At 46.3% G+C, this 16255-nt stretch overlaps 1 protein-coding gene across 1 annotated transcript in view; it reads right to left on the bottom strand.

Moving 5' to 3' along the window:
• Positions 1-10827, bottom strand: part of celsr3 (cadherin, EGF LAG seven-pass G-type receptor 3) — a 95908-nt gene extending 85081 nt beyond the window's left edge. The window contains exon 1 of the mRNA XM_061075260.1: positions 5343-10827. Coding sequence (XP_060931243.1) covers positions 5343-10827 — 5485 coding nt within the window. The remainder of the gene's footprint in view (positions 1-5342) is intronic.
• Positions 10828-16255: the final 5428 nt, after the last annotated feature.

Below are 16255 nucleotides of genomic sequence, written 5' to 3'. Positions count from 1 at the left end.
GACAACTAAAAGAATCCAACCCAAAATCTGTATTTAAAAATCCACCAGCTTAAAATTGTGAAACAGAGAGATATGTGCAACTACTAAATGTGAGGGAGGATGAGGAGCTGGTGTTTGACCCGTATAGTCAGTAGAAGACCTGAGGCTGGTGGTGATCCACAATGTCTCCATCTCTCAGGGTTCACATAACACACCCTCTGCTCTCGACTTCACTTGTGGATGTATATTTCTATGTAGATTTTTTGGGTCTACGGAGCAGAGCAGAGTTTCACGTTACTAGAAAGCATTATAAGATATGGTATAACAGCCTGGTGCTGTGATTTGACAGGTTGACCTAGTAACATAAGTACATGTTACTTTCTAGAAACGGTAAAGTGCATTTATCTGCCAAAGCCCAACAGTCCCCTTAAATTCGATCAAGCTCAACCAAATTGCACACACTCAAAGATATCAGTCCTCTACATATGCCTGATTTTTTTTTAGTCAAAGTCTTCTTAGCATTATGTCTTGACATATTTGCCTAAATGTAAATAAAAGTGCGAAAAGCAATTCCTGGATCCACCCACTTAATTTAATCTGCTCAAAATTGGATGGTTTCCTTCCTGGCCTATATCACATCCTTTCACCAAGTTTCAAGAAACTATATTTTTGCATAATCCTCGAAAAAAAGACAAGATAGCAAAACATGACCTCCTTTGCCGATGTAAAAACATCAATGATCCCTCAACAACACCACAACCCTGAAACTGAAGCATCTAAGTGGAATCCAGCCATCATTCATTGTATTGTATGATTTCCCACATGTCATGAAGACAGACTCACACCACAGAGTCGTTATTTCAACCTTCATCGACTAAGGGAAGTCTAGTGATGGACATGTTTTCTTTTCAATTCAAAAAGCTTCACACATTCACATCTTGGAGTTTGCCTCTATGACCACGATCTTTTCTGACGGACACTCAAGCAGCTTTGCTTTGCTCAAGGGCACCTTGAGCTGATGTTGTTGGGGTTGCCAAACTAAAATTACTTTTTTTTCATGACTTAACTCAACCAGCTGATCCTAAAGCCAGCGTCATATGTGTTTATGTGTGTGTGCTTTAACTCCTGGCAACACACTCTATGCTCCATAAATATGGGAATTATCCTGAGAACCAATAGCCTGGAACTAAAACCACCACAGAGAGAACAGAGAGAAAGAAGAGATGGAGAGTAGCAGAGAAGATGGGAAATGGGAGACAAAGAGAGGAAGCGAGGGAAGAAAATGTGAAAGAGTGAGGAAGCAAGAAAGCAAGAGAGACAGACAAAAAGGAAAAGCAGAGTCCCAGCACTCTCTGGCATGCATAGATATTATTCATTGAATAGACATGAATACACTCTTGAGTGCAATGCTTTGAACCACCTGAGATTGCACACACACAAACACACACACACACATTTATGAACACACATGACACAAGACCATGTGCAAGCACAAATCATGCACAGAGAAAATCTTTCTGCCATAAGGAAGTATTGTTCAAACACACACACACACAAGTCAGACGTGTGCACGTCTGCAGAAACACACACAAACACACAACACACTCGTGAATTCATACAGACACAAATAAGGACAAAAAGAAACCAGGAGAGGGGAAAGAAGGAAGGAGGAGCAGGGTTGAAAGGAACAGGCCATGGAAGAGAAACAGCCCATGAGAGTTTTGTGAGGAATACATGGAAGAACCATGTGAAGGGAAAGAGTTGGGGCAGAGAAGAATGGATTACTGAGTGTGGACAGAGTGAAAAGGGGGAGAAAAAGAAAGCGGACACATCATATGACTAAATAATATAAAGTGGCATGAGGTGAAGAGAAAGCAGGAGAAGGAGAAAAAAAAGAGGAAGGCAGATGGGAATAGAGAAGAAATGGAAAGCAGGATGAGGAAAAAGAAGAGAGAGAAATCCGAGGAATAAAAGAGAAATATTAATTCAGCCATCCATCCGAGCATCCACAGACGGGGGGGATAAAGGAGAGGAAGAAAGTGATGGTTAGAGGAGGGACGAGGAGTCCCAGATAACACACAGCACACAATGAAAGTGACAGCAGTGCTCCGAGCCTGACTCTGGCTGACTGTTGTTTCATTATAATCTCATAACTGTCAAATCCTGGAGCAGAGGAGAGAGAGAGAAGGGGGGACGAGCGAGTGGTTGAGAGAGAGAGAGACACAGAGAGAGGATGGAAGGAGAGGGTGAGAAAGAGAGAGAGAGAGAGGCTAAGAGTAAGAGTGAGAAAGGTGACAAAGTAGCACACACAATGATACATACATACAGTTAAATGTATGCACACAAATGCACACGTTCTCACTCACTCTCTTATTCACTCGCTCACTCACACAGTTTTTATTCTGGAACAGGTCTTAAAGAGGAAACAAAAACAAGTAATTCATTGTCCTAGCGTTTGTTGAGTTGATGCCCTCAGATTTTCTCAAAACTGTTTCTCAAAACCTGTCTTTAGACTAAAGTAGATTCCACTGTAGAAATAAGTGCACAGGTTGTGTTGATGTTGGACTGGAGTTTAAATTATGAATTTCATGTGCTTCTATTGTTCAGGCTCGTGGACTTTGACTTTTAAGCCCCTCTCCCTCTGGTCCAACTCCCAGGCTCACCACTTTCCTTCCCAAACCCTTACCCTTTACCCCCACCCCTCCTCTGTGCATGTTATTCAATGCAAAAAAGTAAATAATGTAAATGTAATGTAATTCTTATCAAATTATTTCATAACATATCATTTCATATCATGTTCTATTGTATCATTGAATAAATATAATTACGCATTACATCAGCCTGTTTCTGTCTGAATAAAGATACAGGATTCATGGCTCTGATCAATTAGTGGTTTGGTTTTTACTATATTGTTTATTATTGTATAGTTTCCACCCCTGTATGTGTGTTTGTGTGTGTGTGTGTGTGTGTAGAATCAGATAACATCTTGATATTGTTGTCTATGTACACATTGTCTTTGTCACTTACTCACTAACTTATTCATTTACTTATTTGGTAACTGACTTCACTCACTTGATGGGCACCTCACCGACTCGCTTGTTCACTCCCTCCTTCCCTCCCTCCCTCCCTCCCACCCTCCCACTGACTCCCTCACTCACCTACTCCCTGATTCCCTCCTTCCCTCACTGCCTCACTCAGTGTAAATAGGGTAGCAGGTCACACACAGTCCCATGCCAGCTCTCATCCATTACAGCTTCCTGACAGAATACAAGCCGCACTAACCACGCCTTCAAAGCGACAATGCTGCACTCGTTTTCTTTTCTTTTCCCTTATTTGTCTTCTAGAGCTTTGATCATTGACAGCAAAGAGGTCTGTGGAGCTTTTAAGACGCCTTTATCCTAAAGCTGAAGCCTGGAAATGCAAATAAATAAGCAGCAAAATAAATCTAAATAAATAAATTACAATAGAATTTATTCAAAAATGTCAAGGTACTGTTTCTTAAATAAACATAGTCCTACTCATTGGATGTGGAAAAAAAGAGATATGACTATTTCCTGGTGTTGTTGACATAGTCTCAAAACAACTTGTAATATGAATTTAACATTGAGCCATGAAATTCTTTTAATTAATTATTCAGTAATTACTCAGTTTATGACATGAACAGCACAACAGCTCGTCATTATGCTGTTGAAGCTTGCCAGTTAAGATAAGATGAAAACTTGAATTTTCTGGGTTAAATTAAATTTTTCCTGGAAATTCAATCTGTGTTCCTCTCCATAATGTGCCCTGAGTTTACACTGTCCCATTTCATTAGGAAATATGTCACATTTGCAAAGTAGAAGGGCACTCGGAGAGCACACACATCTGCCAAGGCTGAATGGCCACTTTATCATTATATTGCATATACGTGTATTGAGATAAGATTCAACTGGATCATTATTTGGATCCGTACCAAGTTTCCCCTGTTCATTGATATTATCATCCACACATGCTTGATTTGTTTCATAAAGATCTCTGCATTTTTTATTGAGAAATTATCAAAGATTTAGAAAAAACGGCCTTTCACAAAGTTAAAGAAAGGGAAAACATATTTCTGAATCCATCCCCTGAATCAGATCTGCTCCAAAAGTTAACAGGTTGTTCATTAGCTTGTACTACAACCTTTCAACAAGTTTCAAGCTCAGTAGTTTTTGTGTAATCCTGCTGAAAAAACAGTAATGAAAACATTACCTCCTTGGCAGAGGTAATAATGGTTGCTTATCTCTCTTGTTACTGCTGTTTAGTAGCATCGATATTGAATATTAACTGTTTTGTACACAAAAGTAACTGGGATTATTTGAGGTTTGCATCAGTAAGGACTTAGTTTAGATTTTAAGTTACTTTTGATGGGGTTAGAAAATATACATTTGACTTATCGTTAAGAATAAATACATCACAGAAGTACTGACACAATGGAATGAAACATCTAACAGCCTGTGACAACAGATATCTCAGAACAAACTGTTTTGCTCCTTGTTTCTCAATTTAATATGTATTTCTTAAACAATCCTTAATACTTTAGGCAACTTGGCCTGAACTCCACTCAGATCATCTTTCAATCAATCGATGTGACTGGTACTGGTACATCAGCAAATCTCATAAACTGGTATCATGCTGAATGATAATTTGTTTGAGAAAAATACTGTTTCAAACCTTCAAACTGAAACATGTATTAAATCTGTTTCTTCCTCTTACACATGTCCTCCCTTCTATCTACTGTCATCCTTCTCACACAAACATCCACAAATACACACTAAGCATTAACCTTTTTTTTCCTCGTCCTTTTTTCATACGCTCCTCACCTTTTCAGTGCTTTAAGATGTCAAGTCACCAATAACATAAATCTCCCAATTTTCTTCCATGTGCTTCCAAGTGAATCTCACGTAAGTAACAGGTCTGTCACTCTCACAGTCACAGGCTCACACTCCCATGAGCTCCTTACAGGACTGTGCAGGTAGTAGATTTACTACACACAGGTAACAATTATATTATTCTTCCTCTCTCTCCCTCCCCTCATTAACTCGTCTGTCTCTCACACACACAATCTGCAGAATGTGTTTCGAATTTAAAAAAACTCGTTCATGCACAAGTCAAGAGAAAGAGACAAACAAAATAAAAGGCAGAAGCAGAGCCCTGCACTAACTCAACCAAATATCATACAACCTTATCACTCTCCTTTCTCACTCACAAACAAACCTGTAGTGTCAGAGTCCTTATCTTCACAGTATTTGTTACAGTCAATAAAGCTACAGGCGAATCTAAACTGACTACACTCACTCACACCCACACACACCCTCTCATTTTCCCCCTCCATGGTCTCTTACCCGTGACAGTGATCAGCATGGGGGCCACCAGAGGTCTGTTGTTATCCAGTTTTCGGCTCAGTCGGATCTCTCCACTGGTGTGATTCAGGAGCAGCAGGTGAAGCTCGTTCCCCCGGTCGATGGTGTAGTACAGCCTGTCTGACACATCAGGGTCGTGGGCGGGCACCCTCCCAATCACCCCGCTGGGGAAACTATTGGACCGGTTCGACACGAAGTTGTTGAAAATGATTTGAAAGTCCTGTAGCGTGGGCTCGTTGTCATTCTGGTCCAACAGTCGGATCCGTACAGTGGCCCTGCTGACGAGAGGGGCTGAGGTGGCCTGGACCACGATGACGTACTCATTGCGGGTCTCGTAGTCAAGATCGATGAGTGAAGTGAGCTCCCCGGAAAAGATGTCCATCTGGAAGATTTCAGGGATGTTACCCTCCACAATCTGGTACATGATCTGAGCGTGTGCGCCCTCGTCCGGGTCGGTGGCTGTGATCTGGGCCACCACCGAGCCCACTGCACTGTTCTCCTTCACTAGAACTTCAAAGTCGTCAGCTGGGAAAACCGGGGCATTGTCGTTCACATCCAGAATCGTCACCTGGATGTGGACAGGGGTCCGCTGAGGTGGAATGCCGCGATCGACAGCGTAGGCGGTGAGTTCGTAGAAGGGCACACTCTCGCGGTCCAAACGCCGGACAGATCGCACGATCCCAGAAGTGGGTTCAATGGTGAAATCTCCATCTCCGTCCTCGCCGTTTTGGAAGGTGTACTGAACACGTCCGTTGGCGTGGGCGTCGCGGTCAGTGGCTGAGATTTGGAGGACACTGGTGAAAGGAGGGGCGTCCTCGCTCACTGTTCCCTGGTACCGGGGGCTGAGGAACTGAGGCGCGTTGTCGTTCACATCATTGACATTCACCTCAACATATGTAGTGTCAGATTTCTGTGGGATGCCATTGTCTTTAGCTGTTATGGCCAAAGTGTAGGTCATCTGGTCCTCATAATCGAGCTCCGCCTGGAGTGTTATGGCCCCTGTGGATGGGTCAATGCGGAATTGCGGGATATTATCCTCAAGAAAGTAGGTAATTCGAGCATTTTCGCCCACATCATCATCTGTGGCGCTGATCACAACCACAGTGCTTCCAGGGGGCCGGTCCTCATTCACACTAACAGAGTAGTGGGCGCTCTGGAATACAGGCCGGTGTGTATTGGCATCTGTGATGTTGATGTGCACTTGACAGGTGTCGTGCAGCGTGCGGTCTGAGGCGGTGACTGTCAGAACATAACGCCTCTCCTGTTTGTAGTCCAGCGGGAGGGCTAAAGTGAGAAGTCCAGACCCTCCCGCTGTGCTGATGGCAAAGCGGTTCCTGGTGTTTCCTCCTGTTATCTGATAAGTCACCGCACTGTTGACATCACGGTCCACAGCTGTGACTGTCCCTACACTGGTACCAACCACAGCGTCCTCATTCAGACGGGAATAGTACTCCTTCTGGACAAACTCAGGGCGGTTGTCGTTAACATCCATCACTGTAATTGTAACGCTTGCCGTAGCAGAAAGAGGTGGCATGCCATAATCCCTGGCCTCTACGCCAAAGAAATAGTGCTCTACTGATTCTCGGTCGAGGATGGAGCTGACAGTCACCCAGCCTGTTGCAGAGTTGATCGTGAATGGTGTGTCGGAGCTGGTGCCAGTTAACCTGTACTCCAGACGGGCGTTATCAGCAGAATCTGTATCGATGGCCTGGATGTGGAGGATAGAACTACCAACGGGGGCGCTCTCGAGCACAGACGCCTGGAATGGTGTCGAAACAAAGATTGGGGGGTTGTCATTGACATCTGTCACCTGGACACTCACAATCCCAGTGTTGTTGGAGAGAGGTGGCCGGCCATTGTCCTGTGCACGGACACGCAGGGTATACTCCCGTTCGGACTCGTAGTCTAGTGGGGCCACCACCTGGATCTCACCGGTGACACTGTCAATGGAAAACTGGCCGCGACTGTTACCACTGATGATATTATAGTGAACAGCAGCGTTACTGTCCTTGTCACGGTCTGTGGCGCTCACCCGGAGGATCTCAGTGTGAGGCCTCACATCCTCCTTCACTGCCACCACATAGCGCTTTTCACTGAACTGTGGCACATTGTCATTTTCATCCAGCACGGTGATGAACACTTTGACGTTGGCCGAGCGTGGGCCCGGGTCCTTCCCTTGGTCGCTGGCCTCCACCTGGAGAGTGTAGTGCTCATTTAATTCCCGGTCCACTGCCCCTCGGGTGGTGATGAGGCCAGAGCGGGGGTCAATCTCAAAGGCCGATCGTGCTATTACAACCTTGTCTCCAACAAACCGGTAACGAATATTGGCATTGGATGGGGAGTCTGAATCTGTGGCTCGAAGCTGTAGGATGGGATAGCCTTCCTCTACATTCTCCCTGATCGTCTCCCTGTACTCTGTCTGTTCAAATATAGGAGAATGGTCATTCCGATCCGAAACAGTAATGGCCACCATTGTGGTGCCGGAGAGGCGAGGGGAGCCCGAATCAGTCGCTGTGACCCGGAAGTAATGCAGATCCATGTGTTCTCTGTCAAGAATCTGAGTGCTGGTGATGAGACCTGTGTCTGGGTGTATGTGGAAATAGTCGGACGAGCGGCTGTTCATCAGCGGGGCGATTGCGTAGCTCACTCTGCCGGCATCTCCTGCATCCTGGTCTAAGGCGGTCATGACAATGACTGAGGTGCCGGGGGGCTGGTTCTCAGCCACTTGCACTTGGTAGTTGTACAGGGAGAAGTGGGGGTGTCTGTTGGCCGCGCGTCGGGACCGAGGCCACGGCACCGGCATCTTTCTCTGCCTCTCTCCCTGCGAGGTTTCATCGTCTGCTATTATTATCAGCCGTTCCAGACTCCTCTCTCCCCTGGAGCTGTGCCTCCCTTCATCCTCTCCCTCCCTCTCCACCTCTCCCCCTGCGTGGCTTTCATCCGCCTGGCTCTCTTTCTTCTCTCTCTCCCGATCTGGCTGTGTGATGCCGGTGGTGCTACTGCCCCTACCCTGACCCTTCCCTTCCTCTGCCTCTCTCTCCTCCTCTGCCTGGCTTGCCTTTGTTATTCCTCTCTCCCAACCCTCCTCCTCCTCCTCTCCCCCCAGATCTCTCCCTCCCATCAGCCGCGCCTCTCTCTCGCCCTCCCCCACCTGTAATTTCCCTCCCCCAGTAGCAGCAGCAACAGCAGCGGACCCCTCGGAGCCCTGTCCCTCCCACTCTCCATCCCTCTCCCCCTCGGCCCCCATCTGCTGCCTATCTGACTGTCTGACACTTTCAAGCTCTAATGGCACTTGCTTACCGGATTTTAATTGTACATGTGCCCGGTCCTTGCGCTCGGTGGATGAGCAGTCGGTGGAGAGGCTGTCGGTGCAGCCTGTTTGGACCCTCTCCCACGGGTCCTGCTGCTGGGCTTGACCATGCAACTGTGATGTTTCCATTTCGGACTCAAGATTGTTTCCATCTATCTCTCCATTGTTGTTGTTGTTGCTGTTGAATTTGCTCCAGGGAAACAGGCGCACAGAGTCTAAGGGAGCTGTCCAATGTGCTGAAATCACCTTCTGACTTTGAGAGTCATCGTGCCATGTGGTCAGATTTGCTTTGGTGAGAGGACGTGGTTTGATCGCAGCCGCAGAGCGAGACGTGGCTGACACAGCACTTTGAGATCGAATGGAAAACTCAGCAGGCGAGAAAAAGCCTGAGTCACCGGCAGGCTCTGTCTCAGAAGTTGCTGTCACTGTCTCAGCAGAAAGGTGAGGGGGTTGGGATAGTTTTGCACTTCCTGTATCATCACGAGTGGGTGTATCGGGAACAGGGACAGGGTATTTCGATGCACTATCCGGATATTGCCTGTGCGTCTCGGTGATGCTGCTGGGGGTAAATTGGATGTGGAGATTCCTCTGAGCTACGCCTCCCTCTGGGACCATAAACTCTGCTGAATATCCATCCCCCATTTCTATTCTGTCCAAACAAATGCTGCAACCACCGGGACAGCCCCGGCTCCCTCCCTGGGTTTGGCTGCCCTGCCCTCTTTCTGCTGCTGATTTCCCATGCCGAGGCTCATTATCAGCCCTACATAGGTTTGGGGGAAAATTTGGAAAAGCCAAATCATAAGAGGGATAATTAGATAAATGAATCTGTTTGTTGCCTTGGTTCATCCCTCCTCCACCCATCTCCTCTTTCTTATCATCCCTCCCCTCATCCCTAACACCGGCATATTTATATCCAGCCTTTACATCATGGAGAAGGGGCCCAAAACCCTCTGGGTGTCCCCTGGTACCGGGGTTAATCACTGCTCTACACCTGTTCCTCTCCTCCTCATCTCCCCCACTTCTCTCCTCCTTATCCCTCGTGCGCCCAGTCAAACAGATATCATCCCCCCCCTCTCTGTCGCTGCTGGGATCGATGACATTGTGCCTACCCAAATGAGTACAATCACCGGCCCTGCTGTCCACGCTGGCTGAGCCCCCATCACCGGCCTTGTTGTTGTTCCTGTAACCTGGACATGGCTCAACTTCCTGTGTGCAGCCGGTCTGAGAGGAATCACAAGCTGGAAGATGACCCACGTGGTCCAAATGTGCTCTCCCATTCCAGTCTGGATCCCTGGTGAAACAGGGATTACATGTAAAGGTGTAGTTTGAAGCCTCAGCATGTGGCCAGCTGTATCCAGAAAGAGGAGGAATGCAACAGGAGCAACCGGTTGATGGGGGGGGTCCAGGTGAGGGGCTGCTGGCAGAGAGGGGGGGCAGTGAGGACCAGAGGTGATGCTCAGGTGTCGGGGACCAGCACGTCACCTCAGGAGCCCTCTCCGACCCGGATCTCCGTCCGCCACTTCCGGGTCCCCCTTGCAGGCCAGGGGCGTGCACAAAGGCTCCTGCGGCGCCACGCGCAGCGAGGTGTGGCCTCGGCGCCGGCCCCCGCCACGCACGCGCTCCGGTCCTTTGTACTTCCCGTTGTGAGCCCCCCGGAACCGGCGACCGGGTGAGAGCAGGTGAAGCGAGGGGGGAAACCACGCCCTTCCTCCCCGGTCTCCCTCTCTCCACTGAGCCGACGCCATCTGAGCCACCTGGGTATGGAGGAGGTGGTGGTGGTGGTGGTGCTGATGCCGGTGGACCGTCTCCACCCCCCCAGAGCGTCCCGGCACGTTTCAGTCTCTCCCTCCTCGGCCCATCCTCCCGGTGGTACCCAGCCTGCGCTCCGGAGCAGCACTCGGTTCGCTCCACGGTGCACCTGCGCGGGCGGAGCTCCCAGCTGCCCCTCGGCGTCCCCCTCGCTCCCTCGCCCCGCTGCTGCTCCTCCTGGCTGACTTTACCGGCGTCTCGGTGGCACAGGCCGGGGGTCCGCGGGTTGGAAGCCCCTCCCGGGCTCCTCGTCCCCGGGGTGAGGGCGAACAAAGGGCCGAGGAGAAGCAGGTGGAGTGCCAGAGAGGAGAGCAGCAGCGGGGTGAAGCCCGGCAGCGGTGCAGCCATTTAGTCTCTTCCCTTTCTCTGTCTCGCTCTCTCTCCTCCTTTCTCCTTCTTTCCTCCTCCTCTGCCTAGTCTCTCTCTCCTGCTCGCCTTCCCTCCTCTGCCGTCACTTCTCTCTTCTCTCTCTCTCTCCCGCCGGCACCGCCCGACACCTTCCCCCAGGCTCCCCCGTCTCTCCGTCGGCCTGGAGAGTGAGCATCTACCCGCTGTGGTCCGTGGAGCTGGAGGTGTGAGCGCTAGGAGCGGAGCGGCAGCATCTCTCCTCCCGTTCATTCACATCCAACATGGCTCACACACTCACTCCGACTGGCTGGCGCACACGCTACCCTTCAGTGTGTGTGTGTGTGTGTGTGTGTGTGTGTGTAAGAGAGAGAGAGAGAGAGAGAGAGAGAGAGAGAGTGTGTGTCGGTTATGTGTGTGCGCTCCTCAGCACAGCCCGGTTGTACAGGCTACTATCCATCCACACACACACACACACGCACACACGCACACACACACACTCCCCTCCTCTCTCCCTTTTCACCCCTCCCCCTATTGCTTGCCTCTCTCTCTCTCTCTCTCTCTCTCTCTCTCTCTCGCTCTCTCTCTCTCTCTCTCTCTCTCTCTCTCTCTCTCTCTCTCTCTCTCTCTCTCTCTCTCTCTCTCTCTCATTATGGAAGGCTCCGGTGCACAGGGCTGTTACGCAGCACCCGCGGCGGCAGCCATATCCACAACTGGAATAGGACCTGGAAGATGGTGGGGGGGGGGGGGGGGGGGGGGGGCTATCCTGTACCTTACAAACTCACAGCGTCATCCCCATATCATCTGAAAACCCATCCCTTCAAACAGGCCCGCAGGTTTGTCACCCTTCATGAGGGTTATACACACAAACAGCACTGCTGCTGATTCCTAGAAATTACACCCACACATCTGGAAGAAAATGAAACGATCCTGCAGTGGGATATGGGAAAAATGCAACAAAACATTAAAAAAATAAATTCCTGGAAACTTTTCTCAGAGTCAATTGTGACAAAGCATCACAATCTATTTTGCCAGACTATTTTTTTATTTATTTCTTCTTTTATAAGCTCCAGTTCATCAGCATCACTAAGGGCTGTGGATGTATTCGTTATCGTGATATCATCTGATGTCAAGCTGCAGCGTCCATGTTCCAGTCAGTGTGAGGTAAAAGTCAATGACGTCATCTCCCGTAGTATCACCGATGAGTAATTCACAGAGAGAGAGAGAGAGAGAGAGAGAGAGAGAGAGAGAGAGAGAGAGAGAGAGAGAGAGAGAGAGTGCGAGAGAGAGAGAGAGAGAGAGAGATACTTCATCGTAAATAATGTTTTTCTATGGCAGGATAAAACAGCCTATAGGCTTAATAGTTCCATGGGGATTCATATATTTGCTGTAGGAGCCATATAGCCATCCCACTAAAATCTATTATGGGATTACTGTGATTCACTTCACTGTAAAGCACATGCGCGCAATCCGGCAATCATCCCAATTTAACACTAATTTGCGCATGGCTAAATGGGAAGATCCATTTCCTGATACTTGTTGCAAAAAAAGAAAAAAATCACATTATGCAAAGTAGGCTAAAAATTCCTTTCTCCTTTTCAACAGGGTGGTGCAGTTTTTCTAATGACACGCCTGGAATTGAGTGTGATTTCCTCCCGTGGCTGATGGGTGGAGATACACAACAAGGCGTGTCAGCCTGAAGAGCTGAGGAGGTAGTCACAGACCTCCGCGTGACCGTGCGCGTGACCGTGCGCAAACACCCCCCTCTCCATGGGCTCGTGCTTTTCCCTCTGTCTCTGCTGAGTGCGTGCGTTTTTGTGCGTGTATGATTTGTATGGCTCCAGGGGAACAAATGTCCTCAGCGATAGAAGGAGGGGGAATCCTCCTCACAGAGAACATCATTTCATTCTCATTTCCTCTAAAGGGGCTGATTAAGGCTTTATGTGACTAACTTAAAATTATAGGACCAACCTTAAGCTGCAGGGTTAAGGCTAAGGTCAGTGTTGGGAGCAGGGGTGGAGGAGGTCCTCTGACATTTTACTTAAGAAAAGGTTAAAATAAATAGACAAAATGTTCTCAAGTAAAAGTAAAAATACCATATTTGCTTTTCTACTTGACTAAAAGTAAGTATTTGCTTTTAATTATACGCACAAGATTAAAACCTGCGCAGTGTTTGCTATTCCCTATAACGCTTCTGCATCATTCAGGCCGAGTGTTGGTGGTGGTGTTTCTTCACCAGTGATACTGCTGCTGCAGGAGGCGGGGTCTAATTACCAGCTGTGATTGGGTCAGTGGATCAATCCCCCCCCTCTAGTGATTCGTTTAAAATAAAATGTTATAATAGTAAGTAACACAATGCCATGTGAAATGTAGTGGAGCAGACAGATATGTCATGGAGTAAAAGTGAAATGTACCTGAAAAAAATCTACTGAAATTAAGTACACAAGAAAAATGTACTTATGACAGTAACAAAGTACTTTAAAATACCTCACCACTGCCTATTTGTATGTAGTGGGATGACGTCCAAGTTTCTAAACCTGACAGGTTCAGAGAGATGGCAAAATGTCTAATTAAACAAATAATTTTGATTGCATTTTTCACGACATTCGTTTATTATTATTATTTACTAAAGCAATGAACATAGAACACATAACAATGTTGAGAAATTGCTGCTAGAAGCTGTTTGAATTGAATGTTTGTTGTGGACTGATCACTGTAAGTTGCTGCTCACTCAAATGTCCTTTGATCCGTCTTGCTGCCCAAAATCAAGACCTCAGTGAACACGAGACTATTGTTGCCTTTACTTCAGTTTGGATGTGAAATTAAAACTGTCTCACAAAATGAGAAATTAATGTTGTGACCAACACTTTAAAAAATTGGTTGTGTGAAAATATGTATGTGTGTGTGTGTCCCAGTCAGTTTGGATCCCTGTCTCTCTCTCTTTTTCTCAGAGCTGCTAAACCCTTGGATCAGAGAGCAATATGGGATTCCAAAATGCATATCCTCTTTTTCCAAATAATATTTGAATGAGCAGTAAAAAAACACGGGCTCCCTCCCTCCCTCCTCTCTCTGGTTCTCAGTTGTCTCCCCTTAGCCATCAGGCGCTGTCACCAGGATCCGCAGCAGATTTACTGTGTCGGCTCCGACGCTCCTCACGCCTGCACTCAGTCGGTGTGATCACTGTGGAATGTAGGTTGTTGTGTGACGCAGGCTGGCAGCAGAGTTAACAGGATTTGGGATGGGGTGCGTGTCGGGGGAAGCACGAGGGATGTCTAGACAAGTAGTGATGCAGCAGCGTAAGAGACAGTGTGACAGGTATTGTTCAAGATTTCCCAGTCAGCAGTAATGGTTTAGATGTAATGATGCTCTTATCCGCTTAGAAGGATCTTTTTCTTTACCACCCAGATGTGAGGGGTCAAAGTGACTCCATGCAGCCGAGGACGTCACTGGAGCAGGATGTTTTCTGCTGGCTCCCACAGAAGCTTTGATGTCCTTCTTGCTGCTCTGCCCCATGGAAACCCCTGAATTCCAAATTGAAATTGTATATTGTTTCAATAGTCCTCATTGGGAAATGAACACACTAAGGCTATTATAGTTTCAGTTTCAGTGATTATACCAGTCACCAGTAATTAAATACCATTATTAATATGCTTCCCTCTATAGTTACGCAAAAGCTGTAATATATATACTTCCCATGTTAAGTTGTTGAATGGGCATATTAGTTTATTGTTTGTGGGTTTGCCAGATTCATTTCCTGTTAATTGTTTTCTCCACCACCAGTTAATAGCTGATTAGTGACCCTCTAACACAACCAAGTTTAGTTTTATACTTATAAATTTGTAAATAACACTCTCTTTGCCTTGTAGTAATACAGTCTATTGTAAAAAGATATTATATTAAGGGATGATCATCCAAAAGGAGATGGGGTGCTTGTCACATTTGCACATTCTCATGTTATTAGAGTTTGCATTCAATATAATTAACCATCCATCTTCCAGAATATGAATCAAAATTACTCCATGCCAGATATTTTTTGTTTTTGTTTTCACAGCTCAACTTAACAGACAAGGACAGTGCACTGCAGTCTCTAACTTGTTTTCATTAAGAATTGATATTTGGGCAGCAGCTCAAAGGAAATTTGGTCCAGGAAAAATACATAGTTGAATTATTTTTAACAAATTTTTCTCACCTATGTTATTGTTATATTTTATCCACTCATGCATACAATTGTTTATTTTATGGTTCACACAACTCTTCTCAAACTGAGAAGAATTTACTCTTTGAGGTGCGAGATATTGTTTTAACTTTTTGTTTAACTGAAACCTGACACAAGCATTGATGATCAAAGTTGTTTGTTCTAAGCGCTGAGTAAACTGAGAATGTTTGTTCTTCTAAGGCTAGAGAGGACACATTTGGAATAGAGCACATAACATTACAGAATAAATTCACACTTTGATGGAATAAATACTGTATGCACAATAGACATTTTATACAGAATACATCTAATACTAACTGGACACGCAGATACACACATGCACACACAGCATAACAGGAGGGGATTACACAGCATATTTCACAAAAATATTCCCAATCCACATTGCAAAGTGTGAAAACTGGTTTAATCCTCGTACGCCTTTGAAAGTCTTTGAGGTATTAATAGGCTCCGGTCTATCAGGACGAGACAGCAGTGAGTGCACCAGGGGAACATTTCTGGCATGAAGTAATTTTGATTCCTACTCTGGAAGATGGACGTTTAATTACACAGAATGGAAACTCTAATAGCGTGCGGATGTGAAAACGTGATGAACACTCCCGCTCCTTTTGGATTTTTCTTTCCCAAACCAAGTGTGTTTTCATTCCCAATAAAGGGAGTTTCATCTGTAAATTTGAAGAAGAATTGGTTGTGATAGAAGATCAGTGTGGGCTATTCTACTATTAACTGCTAGTAGACAGAGAAATAAAGAGGAAATAATCCGGCAAACCCTCAAACAATAGGCACAGCAACAACTGAACAACACACACATCTACATCCGCAGCTAAGGATGTAAATTGTCAGTGACAACTGTAAGTGTCTCAAGGCCTACATATATTTTTTTTGATTGGCGTTTTGAAAGACTAGCAGCAGATTACATCACAGACCTTGAGACCTTGAAGAATCCCAAATGTACCCTTGAATTATAAATAGCTCTGCCTGTCAAACCAAATAAAAATCTGACACAAAATCAACTGGGACTGCTTGTCTGTGTTGCTCCAATTAAGTGCGCAACATGATTCAGCATGCCTAATTAAACAGACACAAATAAGTATTAGTAAATAAGTATGGGACCTATTCATGTTTTTGTTATCTATTGACAAGAGGCGAATAGGAGTTTAGATTCAGGATAAAACAGCTTCATGTCCACCTCAATTTTTTATTCCGGGCAACTGGTCA

The sequence above is a fragment of the Limanda limanda genome, chromosome 7 (assembly GCF_963576545.1).
Source record: "Limanda limanda chromosome 7, fLimLim1.1, whole genome shotgun sequence".
Lineage (NCBI taxonomy): Eukaryota > Metazoa > Chordata > Actinopteri > Pleuronectiformes > Pleuronectidae > Limanda > Limanda limanda.
This window is presented reverse-complemented; position numbering and strand designations above follow the sequence as displayed.